This window comes from Cynoglossus semilaevis, chromosome 9 (genome assembly GCF_000523025.1).
Source record: "Cynoglossus semilaevis isolate Cse_v1.0 chromosome 9, Cse_v1.0, whole genome shotgun sequence".
Classification (NCBI taxonomy): Eukaryota; Metazoa; Chordata; class Actinopteri; order Pleuronectiformes; family Cynoglossidae; genus Cynoglossus; species Cynoglossus semilaevis.
The window spans coordinates 7,442,811-7,457,183 of NC_024315.1; the positions used below are offsets into that span (position 1 = coordinate 7,442,811).

A 14,373-nucleotide genomic window follows, 5' to 3' on the forward strand; every position below is an offset into this window, starting at 1 on the left:
AACATTAAAATGAAGTACGTTTTTAGCGAACCAAATGTTTTCTACACATTATCCTGACTTGAACAAAAGCAAAAACAAAAGTTCAAACCTTTCACAAAGTAGTCTCTGTTGGGTCCAATCAGGGTGTTGTAGGGATAACCGTAGTAAGCCAGCGTGTAGGGCTCACATTGACATTGGTATACATAATTCTGCTGAGTTGCCTCTGGAGTGGCAGGAACTCCTCCCTTTGACGCCTTTTGACGTGAATATTGCTCTTTATCCACCGGCTTGGCGAGTGTCACCTCGATGCACGACCCTTCCACCTCTGTGCCATTAAGGTGGTCCATGGCTAGGACAGCATCGTCCCTGGAGGTGAAGTGGACGAAGGCGTAATCACGAATTTTCTTCACACGTTCAACACATCCAGGGTTCCATTGACTGAATACCTACATGGTAGAGAACATGGGGTTGTTTTTAGCCTTGGTGAATGTAAAGCCATAATCTGATGTTAAATACTAATATTTATGATCACTTAATCCTACCTGTCTAATGGTTTCCTCACTAGTCTCCATCATTAGATTCCTGACATAAAGGATCTTCACAGTCTCCATTACGTCTTCATCCACATCAATCTCTGGCTCAGCCCAGTCTACTGCAATCTGGTGACCCCAGAGCTGAATACGTCCAGGCATCAGCTTCCTGCGAGCCATGGCAGCTGCACGATGTGACTCATACTCTACAAAGGCAAAGCCACGGTTCTTCATTTTGTCTGCGGCGCTGGCATAAACTATGACATCCAGTACGCCTTCTGTTACTTTAGAAACCTCTTCCAGAATCTCCTCACGCTTTTTGCTCTTTGGAATACCACCAATGAAAAGGCGACAGTTGTCGACAGAGGAACAGACTCCCAGTAGCCGCCCGGGTCGCACCTCATAGTTGTTAAGCTCACGCACTGCACGTTTAGCCTCATGTTTCTCTGTGTACATTACAAATGCATACCCACGGTTCTTCCCATCGAAGTCCATCATCAGCCGCATCTCGTAAATACGACCTACAGACTCAAACACTGGCACGAGCTCGTCCTCATAGACATCTCGTGGAATTTTACCCACAAAAATTTCACATCCTCGCTGAGGAGCTGGGCCGCTCCAGCCAGGAGGAGGGCCGTATTTACGCTGTCCATTTTCCTGGACCATACTGTAGCCACTGCGCTCTACTAATGCTTTCAGTGCAGCCTCATTGGAACCGGCTGCCATACCCTCAGGGATATTCATCTGTCCATGTAGAGAGATTTGTGAGGCACCAGGGGCGGGTTTGGGCAGCTTGGCGGGTTTGGATGGGACGGAGTTGTTGCTCATGGTTGAAGAGGAAGTAGGATCTTCGGCTGTCATTCTGGCATAACCTACCGATCAGGTTTGGGGCCTAGAAAGAACAAAAGGATTAATTAATATACACTCAAAGGTGCCAATACAAAAAACAAAAAAAAATTCCATGGTAGAAAACAAGGAAACATGAGAAGCAACTGAGCTCATACGGAGGTCTCACTTGGGTTACATGTATTTCACCTGCATATTTAAAAAACTTTAGTCTGATTGAACTTGCCTACAGACCTGAAACCCATTCAGACTCTGTTTAAACCCGTATGGATAAAAGTTGACCACAATGATAACTGATAAAACCCATATTTGCAGCCCAGGTTTATCCCTCTAGAGCCCACTAAGACCTGCTGGCTGGAAACACTTTTATATTTTTTGACAGAAAAACCTCATCATGGCTACTTGATCAAATAAAATCATGATGAACTTACAGGCGCAGTCATGCTTAACCAATCAACACACATCTATAAATCCCATGGTGTCTTTCCTTATCAGCAGTTTTACAGCCTTGTTTTGCTGAGTTCCTTAGATCCCATGCTGACCTATGACCCCCATCAGGAAGAATGAAGTGCCACAAAACCCTGAAATCTCCAGCTCAAGGTTCACGGAGTACAGCAGGGTCACATGCACATTGTGTGGCTAATTAGGCTAACTTAGAAGCTAACAAGTAAACCAATGTAGTTTACCTCCAGTTAAACAACAATTCCAGCTAGTACTTGACTTCTTCGTTCTGAAAGGTTTGGTATATAAATGACCTTTACACAAACATCTGTAACACACACTCATGTTGAGACGCTGGACTTTCAACTCCCTTATCAATAAGAAAGTCATACAGTTTGCAGGTAGATAAGGCTGTGTGTGTGTGTGTGTGCCACATCATTAAGAGGTGCAGCCTTGAACAGAGGACATTCAGAAATCGGCTTTCCAACCATAAACCTCTTATTTAGTTTTTTTTTTTTTTTTTAAACACGGCTTGTATTCAGTACGGAAAAATCCAAAGTATTTTAAATCTCTCAAGCTCCACACTGCATACAACACAGAGACAACACATGGATAGAACACACATTTTCTTCTTTATGTAGATTACATATGTTAATAGGACAAATACAAAAGGTCTGATTAGTCAACAGGAAGACAAAGCCAACAAATCCAAGCCACCTTGAAATGCACAAACCCATTTGACCTGACCTAATACACTGATAATCAAAGACACACCCATTCACTTGTAAGCTACATTTTTGTGGTTACAATAGGTTCACGATGATATCAGATGTAGAGTAATGTAGTGTGGTCATGAATGTATAAATGTACCAAGTTTTTTTGAGCATCTATTGTTCTTTATAAAAACAGATTAAAAAGAAAGAGGCTCAGGACAGAGGTAGAAACAGGATAACGCTGTGTCCTTCCTCCTGTCAGTCTGTTTTATGTTGACAAAGGTCACCTTGACCTTTGGCAACATAAAAATACACTTCTAGGCAACACTGGAAAAATAAATTAACTCATAATGAAGAAATCAACCGTGACCCGTGAGGAGAAGTACCTCCCTTCCCTCATTCACTCCCTTTTCTCCTTCTAAGTCTGGTTTTTATGACTTATTTGTGTATGGCTGTGCCTCAGCGTCGACAACTCTGCACCACACACATCCCCTGTTCCTCTCCATCGTGTGAAGTGCTAACATGACTACTCTCCTATCAGCCTTATCTCGTCAGACTAATGACAAAGGGAGGACAATATCCACTGTGAGTTTCTGCTCTGTAAAAAAAGGAGCTATGTGACACTGGGGTTAAACACACTCCAGTCCACATGAAAAGACATTTTCTGGCACTTTCTGTTTGTTGAACATGTGACAGATTTGCTTTTCAGTCTTGGTGTGGGGTAACCTGCTTCCTGCTTTCGACAACTGTAAGATATTCCTAACTTCCTTAGTGCTGACTGTTCTTGACACGAGGGCTTCCTTTCTTAGGCGAAGATCAGGAAATGTGACAGAAGTGAAGTGAAACTATGATGATCTGTTTCAACCTCAACTAGTCTCATGGACCAGCATATGTCCATTGCATTACTGTGTTACTTCAGTATTTCAGTCTGTGGATGAAATATTGACTGAGGCTGTTATTGCAGTGTCCCCAAAACAATGGCAGTGCAAACCTAGGTGGGTGTGTGTGTGTGTGTGTGTGTGTGTGTCTGAGGCTGTGACATGTAAATGATTAACTCTAGTGAAGTCAGCTCTTGTCGTGTTCATTCACAGAGAGTATGAAATTACACAGGTGGCGTTTCAGTTGTGTAAAAACTACCTAGATAACTTCGATTTTTTTTATCCATTAGACATAGGTTTATATACTGCAGCCCATATGTCTGTGAGACAAAGTTCAACAGCACAAAGGTTCTTCAGAAGAGCCAGCATATGATGGTGGTTCAGTCATTTTCAAAGAGATTGCCTTTTAAATTGTGTTTATGGCTGGAAACACCTGATTCTTTACATGTTAACAGCAGGTTACTGGGGAAATGGGTTTTATGAGCAAAAAGGAAAACTTTTACAGCCTTGTAGTCTGTAAACACTGACCCTGTGATGCTCTTTAATGTCTGATTCTCTATATAAGTCAATGGGCCATGGCTTTATTAAAGCACTTGCTGCCGGAGTATAATGATAAAAAGCTAAAAAGGTCAGATGTGAACCTTTTTAGTTCCATTTATTTCTTATTATGGGGAAGTGATGAACCAGTCTAATGATTTCTACATGTCTACAGAGGCGGCCATCTTTTCAACACGTGAATAGATGAAGTGGATTGACTTATCACCAAAATGTATCTGCATTTTACACACAATCAACAGATAGCATTTTCATCAGCTTATATTCTGATGTGGTAAATCACATACTGTATCACATACTGTATCACATACTGTATCTAAACAGCGCTACAAATCAAGCCAATGACAAACATCACTAATGCATACTGGTAAGAAAAAAAAAGGAAGCAAGACTGAAAGCAAATGGACGGTGGTTGAAAGGAGAAGCAGAGGTTGATCAGATGTAGTAGATATGGCTACTGTTGTTTCACAGCATTCCACTGTCTGGCTGCCTGCTCTGGGAGTGTTAGTCCACCTCCATGAGAGACAGGTACAGCAGGGCACTGAGCGCCATAGAGGGCAGCCTCCTCTGCACACACACACACATACACACTCAGTGAAGGTGGAGCAAAAGCAGGTACTTTAATTCTACACTCAAGTTTAAAAGAAAAATACTATAAAAAAATACTAAAAATAATATTTTTATTATAATCATATTATATCATTACTGTTTGCTGTTATTCAACAATAGTAAATAAATCAATGTAAAGACCCTTGAATGAATAGTTCTTTCATTGTGACTGAGGTACATGCACGGTGTTGTCTCATAAAGAAACCATTTCATGGTAAGGTCACCAATTGAAAAAAAAATTGTACATTGCCACAGAAAATAAAGAGTTGAAGATAATCATGACTTATAAAGTTACATTTCCTGAATGTTTTCTTCAATATAGTTTTGCCTTGCTTAGATTCGCAGAAATGATTCTAAAGACTTCCTCATGTTTTTGCTGTGAAAGGACATTTGAACATTCTGACACGGAGGGTGGGGTGGTGGTGTGGGTGGTTGCCGTAAGTAATCTGTCATGTCAGCACTAGATGTCAACTGTTTGAATCCGAGAGTATATGCGTGGCTGTATGCGTGTGAACGCATGCAAATGTGTGTGTCTTTGTGTGTGTGTGTGTATTTTATTCATAAAAATACATGACACACAGAATATGTACGTAACATATTCCTGACGTGGCTATACTTCAGCAAACAGTACACACCTTCCTGAGCAGTCAAGAGAGCAAAAAAAGCCTGACGAGAGTTTCTGCTGAAAGATTCCTCTCATTCAAAAGGCAAAGAAGACAGACGGATGAAAAGTAGATCAGGAGGAATCAGAGAGATGGAGATAAAAACAGTGTGAGTGCTGTCTGCACAGTTCTTTATTTCAGCGAGTGTTGAAACCGTCTCCTTTGACAACTGCGTGAATGGAAGAAGAAAGGCTTCTTAGCATGAGTACTAAAGAGAATGATGGGTGGATAGAAATACAGAGAATGTCTTAGAAATGACAGAGAATGACCGAGGCACCGGGAGTTTCACCTTGGCCTCGTTTGCATGATGAAGCAAGTCATACAACAGTGACATCAGAAAGACTGGACTGAATATAAATTATAGCCAAAAAGGTGTGTCCACCAAGGTGTGTGTGGGTGCCTAGCAATCTGAATATGAAGGTGTGGGTGGACTGTATTCTTTACAGTACTGAAGAAGGAAGAATGAGGAAAAAGAGAGAGAGAGAGAAATGTAATACAGAAGTAAAGGTATTTTTTTTGGCAGCGGGTGCAGGGTGGGGGGTGGGGTGATGTGGTTTGTAGCAGAGTCCAGGGGGTCGTTCGAATTAAAGTTTAACTGTGGGTCATTAGTGAGGGCCAATTACAGTGGGGCTCAGGCACATGAGACGTTTTCAGAGTTCAAATGACTGACAAACTCAACCATTGACACATCAGGTCAGCAGTTAACTGTTAAACAGCACAAACTGTGAAGATACAGAACATTTACCTGCCAGCTCCTATTACTTCTTCAACAGATTCTGTAAATCATTCATCAGGCTTACGATGCAGAAAAAGCTGCTCCAATCAGGTTTAAAATCAGGTTTCAATGGGCTGATGGAGTTCCTTATTGCTGAAACAGTGTTTCTCACACTGTGGGTTGTGACCCGAAAGAGGGCTGGGGGTATAGATTTGGTCATTTGGACAAAATGTATAATACTCCAAAATACACATCAACAATTACATGATATTTTATAACTCTTCAACTGTTCATGTTATGGTAGTATCAGTGGAAGGAAGAAGGGAAGGAAGATACAAACGAACAAAATACAATAAATCTGATGTTTTAACAGTGGATGGCCCTTGGTTCTCATGTTGAACTTGAGAGCAGACACAAATGGACACAAATCCAATGTGAGTCCATGTTTCAACTGTTAACAAATTTCTGGTGCTAACATGTATTCCCAGCCACCTGTAGCTCTACTACATTGCTTTGGTGCCTTGGCTCTCAGTACACATATAAAACCTGTTTGCTCTTTATGGATAATTTCTTTCTTTCTTTCTTTTTTTCAAAGCAACTCTAGCCAACACTTATTGTTGTTAGGGTATCACATTTGTTTTCAGTTGGGGGAAGCCACAGCATGAACCCACAGTACATTACACATGGAGGGCACAGCGTGATTTTTCTGCAGTTGTGTTTTCTATAAACATGCTGTTAGTGTTGCTTGAGGTCATCAGTCATGTATGAAACAGGTGCGTTAGTCCCTTCTCGGGTGACAAGGCAACAAAGGAAAAAAGCTGTGATCGTGACGATCATCTTTGGTTTTCCTGCCTAACGACTTCATGAAAAAGCCCTGACATTTTAATGGAGACTGAAACAATGAGATGAACACAGTTCTCTACCGTTACAGGTTTCTCAGCAAAGCCAGGACCGCAACAAGGCAACGCACACACAAACACAATCAGTGGAATTTGCTCGTTAGACAGAAACGTTGGACAAACAAGTATTCTGGTCCAAACGGTGTATGGCTGTCATCCAGGATCATTATGAGTCACCTATATGAGTAAATGAGTAGCATGTTCAGTTAACTCAAAAGTACCTTTGAACACAGACATAGTAAGACCACAGAGGTGGATGTGGTTGAAACTGACCTCCACCGAAGGTGTCAACATATAAACAGGGACAACGTGAAATGTAATCACAATAAAAATGTGTGAAAAGAGAGGACAGTTATTGTCAACTGTCCCTGAGAGGTTTTCACACTTCATATAACCGTCTGTGTCAAGGTAAGCAAATCATGGATATTTACATTTAAACAGGCCGGTCAGCAAACCTGCCATGTACAGGACATTGTGAAGGTGACAGGTAGTCCATTCTTAATGTATTTTACTCGCGCGCACACACAGACTCACACACAATCAGCATCAGTTGCAGTTTAAGAGTTTAAACAAACAGCACACTTGATGAAAGGGAAGTAAGAACTGTGGCTGACTCCTACAGACACATGATGTCCTTAGGCCATGGTTCACTGTGCTGACTGCATCAGCACAAAGCAGGACGCGGAGGGGGGCGGTCACAAAACTGATGGGTGAGGAACGAGCTGCGTCATCTCAACATGGCTGCTTCCTTTACCATGACTCAGCAGTTTAAAAATCTAACATTGTATCTAGCTTTTGCCTTTTGCCTCTAACATTGTATCTAGCTTTTGCCTTTCCTGTAGCTATTCCTTGCCTATCCAGACATAACTACAAGTGTATTAACAAAAATATTTGTAGCTACTTTGCTAAAAGTATCTAGTGTAGCTTTGAAATGTAATTTGTTTTTGATATATATATTTTTGCCTGATTTTTTTTTTTTTTTTCAAAACTAAAAGCTAACTAAGCTGTTTGGCTAACATAAGTTATTTTGCCTGGTTTTGTAACCCTTTACTGTTCTGCCAACCCTTAACCTATAATAAACTAATAAACTAACTAACTATTTCCTGGGTGTCTTAACTTATTAATGCTTTAACTGAGCTTTTTAAAATTTAAATACGAGGCAAACTAAGGTTATGTTAACAGAAGGCTCCTCTGTAGTAGAAACCGGTTCAAACCAGTAAGAATGTTTCCCCTCTTTTTTTATAATAATGGAGTTTAATCCTGAAATCTGGTTGTTTTTGCTGTCGATAATACAACACTAGTAAGGCAGAGCACAAATGCCTCAAATAAAATGTTTATTTTCTTACGACAATAATACATTTTTTCCTTACTTTTTGGCTTGTGATTGGTTGGGTTAAAGAACTCAAGACGACTTTGACATGGGTTTACAGAACAACCAAGTGCTAAATAAAGAGATTATTTATTCCAGATAATTCTAAGCAATTCTGTTTTGTTTTGTTTTTTACTGTTCTCTGGTGTCTCTTTACTGTTCACGTCTCCCTGTTTATTCATGCACCTGTCACCTTCATTCCCCTGGTTCACTCAACCTATAAGAGCACCACTGGGACGGAGAAGAACAAGGATAATGCAGAGAAAAAGTCTTTGCTGTGTGTGAGAGAGAGGGAGTCTGCGTGTCTGAGTACCGTGTGTAGTCTCTCCAGTGTCCTTGTCCTGTCCTTCCTCTCTAAGGTAGAAAGCCCTTCAAAGTGAAACTGGCCTGAAGAATTTCAGGTCAGACGGAGTGTGACTGTAGCCGCCTGTAGCTCAGGTCAACTTCACCATGGAGGGAAGTTTCTAGTTTCTTATATTCTAAGAGAATTTTATCTACCATCACAGCCTGCACCTCTGTTCACTTTAAAAAATAATAAAAATAATAATTAAAAAAGGGCTTTAATCACAACATGTTGTTTTCAACACCTTTAGCAGTGATTTGAGTTTGACTTTAGCATTTAGCCTAGCTGCCTGAGCTATAGTTAATAAAGGAGCTCCAGTTCATGATTGAAATACCTGAATACGTATTAAAAGTGTTTCCAAATACAGTTGACCTCTTCTGGCTTTAGCATTAGCTGACTGAGACTTTGTTTTCTTAGGCAAACATTCCACAAGTGCCTCTGGGTTTTCTGAGCAGACATTGTTTCAAATGATTGTGTCTGACACTGACCATGTCCCTGACACTTGTTTGAAAGTCTTCCTCTGGGCCTTTTTTCACACCACATGGAGACATGATGTTTTTGAGAAACAAACACAAATTATTAATTTGGTGTTTCCGTGTCCTTCGCGGTTGCACAGTTTCTACACACAGGCTAACCTTGGTACAGACTGAAAAACTCAAACAGGGGTCCACCCTGTCAACAAACACAGCGGAGATCAAGGGTGTCAGACTCCCACAATGCCACAGTTACAGAAATATGCAGCTGAAATAACAATTTAATATAAAAAAAACAACGTGACATTTCTGAGTATCTCTGCCAAGCAACAAAAAATAACTTTGGTTCTATGACTGTCAGCTAGATATGAATAAAGCTTAGCACCAAACCACAGTCTTTCTGTTGCTTGTGCACACACGTGCACACAGACGCATATATTCCAGCCCACACATATTCACAGAACAAACAGCTCAGCTCAGCTTGGGCAAAAGTCCACACATTATATGACAAACAACCCGGAAGTCAATAGGTAATAATACCAGAGTCTCTGGTTAGTCAATGAAGCATTTTTATCCCCCACCTTAAACACACTCTCTCAAACACAGATACAAAGAGAGGGAGAGCGAGCGAGAGAGCCTGCCTCTTTACTGGTTCCACTGGTTCCACCATACAGGACCATAACATCTTGAATTCTATTGCAAGCACTGATTCGTTCAAACCCTTTCTTTTCTGTTTGTTGTAACTCTGGCGATGACACATCCTGCTAAATGAACTGTGTGCAGACAAAACAGAGCCCAGATATCTTAACTGTGAAAAAAAAAGGTGCTTCCTGTAGATTTTCCTTTATCACTCGTTTAGATTTGTCCTAACAAAAGTACATCGGAATCTTTAAACATACACGCCAAATAGACATGGACGTTTAGGCTTAAATTTGTGGTAAAGTTTACTAACAGCAGAACATATTTCAATCATTTTCTATATAAACCACCTGACCACTAATTGACACAGAAAGCTACAGAAGGGAAAATAGTAATACCATACCTGTATCCCAAACTGTGGGTCGCAGATATCGAGGGTCAGACCAACTTTTTTTGTTGTTTTCTTTTTAGAAGCCAGCTGGTGTGTTCAAAACTGTGTAAAATAAGATTGTCCCTGAAGATGACCGACTGCAGCAGTCTCTAAGCCTACCTGATGAGTCTGGCTGAGGAAAGGTAAGCAAAGATGGTTTAGTGTTTACTTAGCCTGAGTGGCCAGAGAAAAGAGGCGGAGCTAGCCGGCACAGGTAACCCCCACCTTACTCTCTCTCACTCTATATTTATAAAGAGATAAGGAAAAGACAAAAAGGTGGGGAAGGGATTAAAGGACAGAGGGATGAAAGGTGATGATTAAAAACAATCATGGAAAAGTCACAAGGAGCCAAAGCCTGAGTAGAAGGACAGAGCTACAGTAACATTTGTGTTGATTGACTGTTATTTCGATACAGGGAATGAGCCGATGGAAAAATAAGAAAAAAATAATAATTTTAAAACATACTTTAATTAAATGATTTAGAGTGTTGTATGATTTTTAACACCCACAAAAATGTATAAATTATTGTATTAAAAATTTATTTAATTATTTTAAGTATTTCTAGGGTAGGACAAAAAGAAGTACCATGAAAAAAGGCTGCTACAAAAAATTTGAATTTGAATGAATGCCTGTGATTACCATCATTCCTTTGTTAGCTCTTACAGTAACCTGTTGTGTCATCAATCCATAGCTTTAACAAACTTGATGTCTGTTTTAGTGGATGATATTCCATTTGAAATGAGACACAAATTTAATACAAAATTGTTGGTGAACTAACCCTAGTGTTTACTTGAAACATCATTACACAGACTGCCACAAGATTAGATAACTGAATATTAATTTATTATTATTATTAGCACCAAAAAAAAAAAGAAAAAGAAAAGAAAGGACAGAGTTGTTACATTCCAGTCATAGATGCTAGAAACACGGACGGTCATGGAGAACGGAATGTGTGGAAGTGTATATAACTGAAAAGTTTCTAACTTTCTTATCAGTCAGTGTGCCGGTCTGCTCCAGCCCGTGTGGGTCAGTGTGTGTGTGCATGTGTGTGTGAGACCAAGTGTCACTGCACAAGTGACACATTAACCAATGACTCAGTTAATGAAGGACACATAATCACTGATTGACACCTTTTGGGCAGCACACACAGACAACACACACGCACACACTCACACAAAGATAATGACAGAGCTGGAAGGAAAGATGGAAAGAGGGCACACAAAGATAGCAGGTTCAAAGTTTAAAAAAATGGAATAATGTGTTCACCCCCCACAGGCCGTAAAAAGTTGAAGCAAAGGTCTTATTGTGGCAGTAAACAGGTATTTACAGTAGCTTTGGTGAATGAGAACGTCGTTCCAACCCAAAGACAGGTTAAATTACTGCGAGACTGTGACAAATTTACACAACAATTACTAACCCAGTATCACATACATAGTCTTTTAGTTCCTCACATTGACTTATTGGTCCCACAATAGGGAAACTCCCAGTGTGAGTCTTTGCACAGGCTGCCACAGGAGGCGCCATTACGGATATGTGGTTTGTATAGAGCTGGGCTTGAACCTAGGACCCTCTGTGTGTAAGGCAGACACTACACTATGCTGTTATAAATATATTTTATAAACTTTTTATTCATTTTTTAGTAAATTTTGGAAAACTCCAGGCTTTGGAAACATCAACATGAAGTTTCATGTTGTGACTTTCTTTCACTTCATTCAAGTCTAAGCATGTGGGAGATTATTATATACACAAAAGATGTTCATGAGCAGCTCGGCAGTAATTTGTGTCTCTAAAGTGAGCAGACACAGGTCCCTAACCGGGATTCGATCTTGCCCAGGAGGTGAACTCTGGGGTTCCACACCAACGACAGAGACATTGCCTCTGGGCCAAAGCGCCACTACTATGTATAAATAAATATATTACTAATATCTATTCTATATAATAGGACATATATAATGTATAGTAACCCCTAGTGATAATGGCTGCATAAATATAAGTATATATGTATACATATATATGTAACACTAATTTAGTTTAGTAATAACAATAGTATAATATAAATATAATAAATAATAATTGAGATTACTACTTACTAATCTACTTACTACTTATTGTACTTTACTTATCTGTGTGTTCTTACTGTTGTCTCTGGTGCTGTACTGCTGCTGCTGGAGCTTAAGGGATTAATCAGGTTCTATCTAAATGCAACCACGGTATCGAAAGTAAAATGTCATAATTTCCACCGAGAGAAAAACATAATCAAACTTCTCAACTTTGCTTTGAAACAGGTTTGAAAAGTCAGTGACAGTTAGTGACAGTTGAACTCAGTTTTTCTGTTTTCCAATCATGAAAACAAAGAACTGAAGTTAAAAAAGCAAAAGTGATTTGACCTTCACGCTCGAACTTCAGATGACTTTCTCATTGCCATTACCTTGAGTCTAACACTTTAGACAAATACACTACTGGCAATTCACAATGTGTGTGAGCGTGTGTGTGTGTTTGTAAAAGGTGATCAGTTTAAAATGCATTTTTTTATTTTAATTCTCTGACACATAGATTAACCTCATGTCCTTGACCTAGTTACGAAAATCTCTGAGCTAAAACAACAGCCTTTCTACCTAGTTACCACACTCTCCTCTCTCTCTCCGTCTTTCACACACACGCACACACACACACACACACACTCCGTATCTGACATTTTTTCCCCATCCTCCACGATGAAAGAAGTTTCCTCTTTTGCCTAGAATCCGGTCAGCTGACAGAACTCATGGCTTGTCAGTAACCAATGGGAGAGCAGCAGCATTGTGTGTTTAGGTACAACACTGAGTACTAAGTATCAAGGTCAAGGAGACATGCGAGGAAGGAGGAAGGACAGACGGCACAAGTTTAAGATAGAAACATGCTTGAAAATCAAAACAACAAAAAAAAAAACTACCCCCAATCAAGAAGCGTCATCCTCATGACTGAACCACAGTGGAGCCAACTATTATCTGACCACTGACCAGTGCAGCATCAGCAGGTATGACTCCTCTGACCCAGAAACTGTCATGTGACAGGGTGTTAACAGCATGTGGATGACAAATAGACATCTGAGCAGATGTCAGAACAAACGGTTTTCTTTAGCTGGACTCTAAGACTAAACAACATTGGCTTCATACAGTGTTTTTCAACTTTGTCACATTATAATCAGTCAATTTCTGCACTGAAATCTACACAAAAGAAAAATCAGCATTTTACATCTGAGTTCTTTAACAAGTACTGCCTTAAAGTGTAATTACCTCACCTGTGGGCAGTAATTATGTACACACTGGTTATTATATGTGTTTCCCTTGAGCATCAAACAAGATTTGTCAAATCTGTGCAGTGCATATAGTGGCTGAGCAAAAGGAGAAAAGTGCAGCACGCTGGTCCTGCGGTCTCATTTATTATCCGACTTTCAAATATTATCACCTTTACGACATCGCAGCAGGTGGAACAGTGTGAACAGTCCTGTGAAATGACTTCAAACACCCAGGGTTTAAAAGCACTGACTTGAATGTTGAGGAGTGATCGACTTATACTGGCCTTCAAAGGGAAATACTCTATTACTCTTACTAAATACTCATAAGTGAAAGTATTTTGTTTTAGTATCTGGATTGCTTGAGTTGTGACACAGGCATGTTCAAAAAGTTAACAATTCTAGTTAAATAAGGAAGTCTCTGTAAGAACACTGTTACTCTGCTACCTTTTGGGAGGATAACTGTGTATGAATGACAGTCATGTCAAAATAAGGTCAACTCTGACTCATATTATAACCACAGTAAACAGTAGAGTATCACTATCCCACGGATGAACGATGCTGCCAATACTGTTTTTTCCTCTAAACAGGATTTTGATCAGACATGTTGTTGTACCTAATTGATTAAGTGTGTAACACTGTTTAACACCAATTTAAACAGGAACTGAGAGGTAAAGTTGTACTTTACCGATGACAACTAATGACTGTCAGTCAGTTAGAGTCTGTGATTAAGCTATTAAATTAAATTCAACTGGCAGCCTTGTTTTTACCAATTAAATTAAATATAACAACGTCGACACAATTATCGTGACGTACCTCACAGTTAAAAAAGGAACTTTACCTTTTCATCTGCTGCAATTATGAACCAATTATCTAAGGAGCAACTAATTGTATGTAACACATTGTCATATGTGGATTCCATTATCTATTCAGGATTGGTTTAATCCTGAATAATAATTTATGTCAAGCCAATAGTTCTGAGTGATCTGAAGATGACGACACGAGGCATGTTGGCAGG

At 39.8% G+C, this 14,373-nt stretch overlaps 2 protein-coding genes across 11 annotated transcripts in view; one reads left to right on the forward strand and one right to left on the reverse strand.

Annotated features, from left to right (window-relative positions):
- The window catches only part of rbm47 (RNA binding motif protein 47), a 27,456-nt gene that overhangs the window by 6,520 nt on the left and 6,563 nt on the right, over nucleotides 1-14,373 (reverse strand). For 8 of the 9 annotated variants that reach the window (XM_025058326.1, XM_025058327.1, XM_008316936.3 and 5 more), the window contains 2 exons: nucleotides 522-1,401; nucleotides 89-425 (listed from right to left, as the gene is read on the reverse strand). In XM_025058326.1, coding sequence (XP_024914094.1) covers nucleotides 89-425; nucleotides 522-1,370 — 1,186 coding nt within the window. In that variant the 5' untranslated portion in view covers nucleotides 1,371-1,401. Of the gene's footprint in view, nucleotides 1-88; nucleotides 426-521; nucleotides 1,402-10,054; nucleotides 10,577-14,373 lie in introns of those variants that run through there. The other variant, XM_008316935.3, reaches the window with a different exon arrangement.
- Nucleotides 12,176-14,373, forward strand: part of LOC103383701 (putative methyltransferase NSUN7) — a 26,189-nt gene continuing 23,991 nt past the window's right edge. For both annotated transcript variants that reach the window (XM_025058323.1, XM_025058325.1), the window contains exon 1: nucleotides 12,176-13,097. The gene's annotated coding sequence lies outside the window, so the exon portion shown is untranslated. The remainder of the gene's footprint in view (nucleotides 13,098-14,373) is intronic.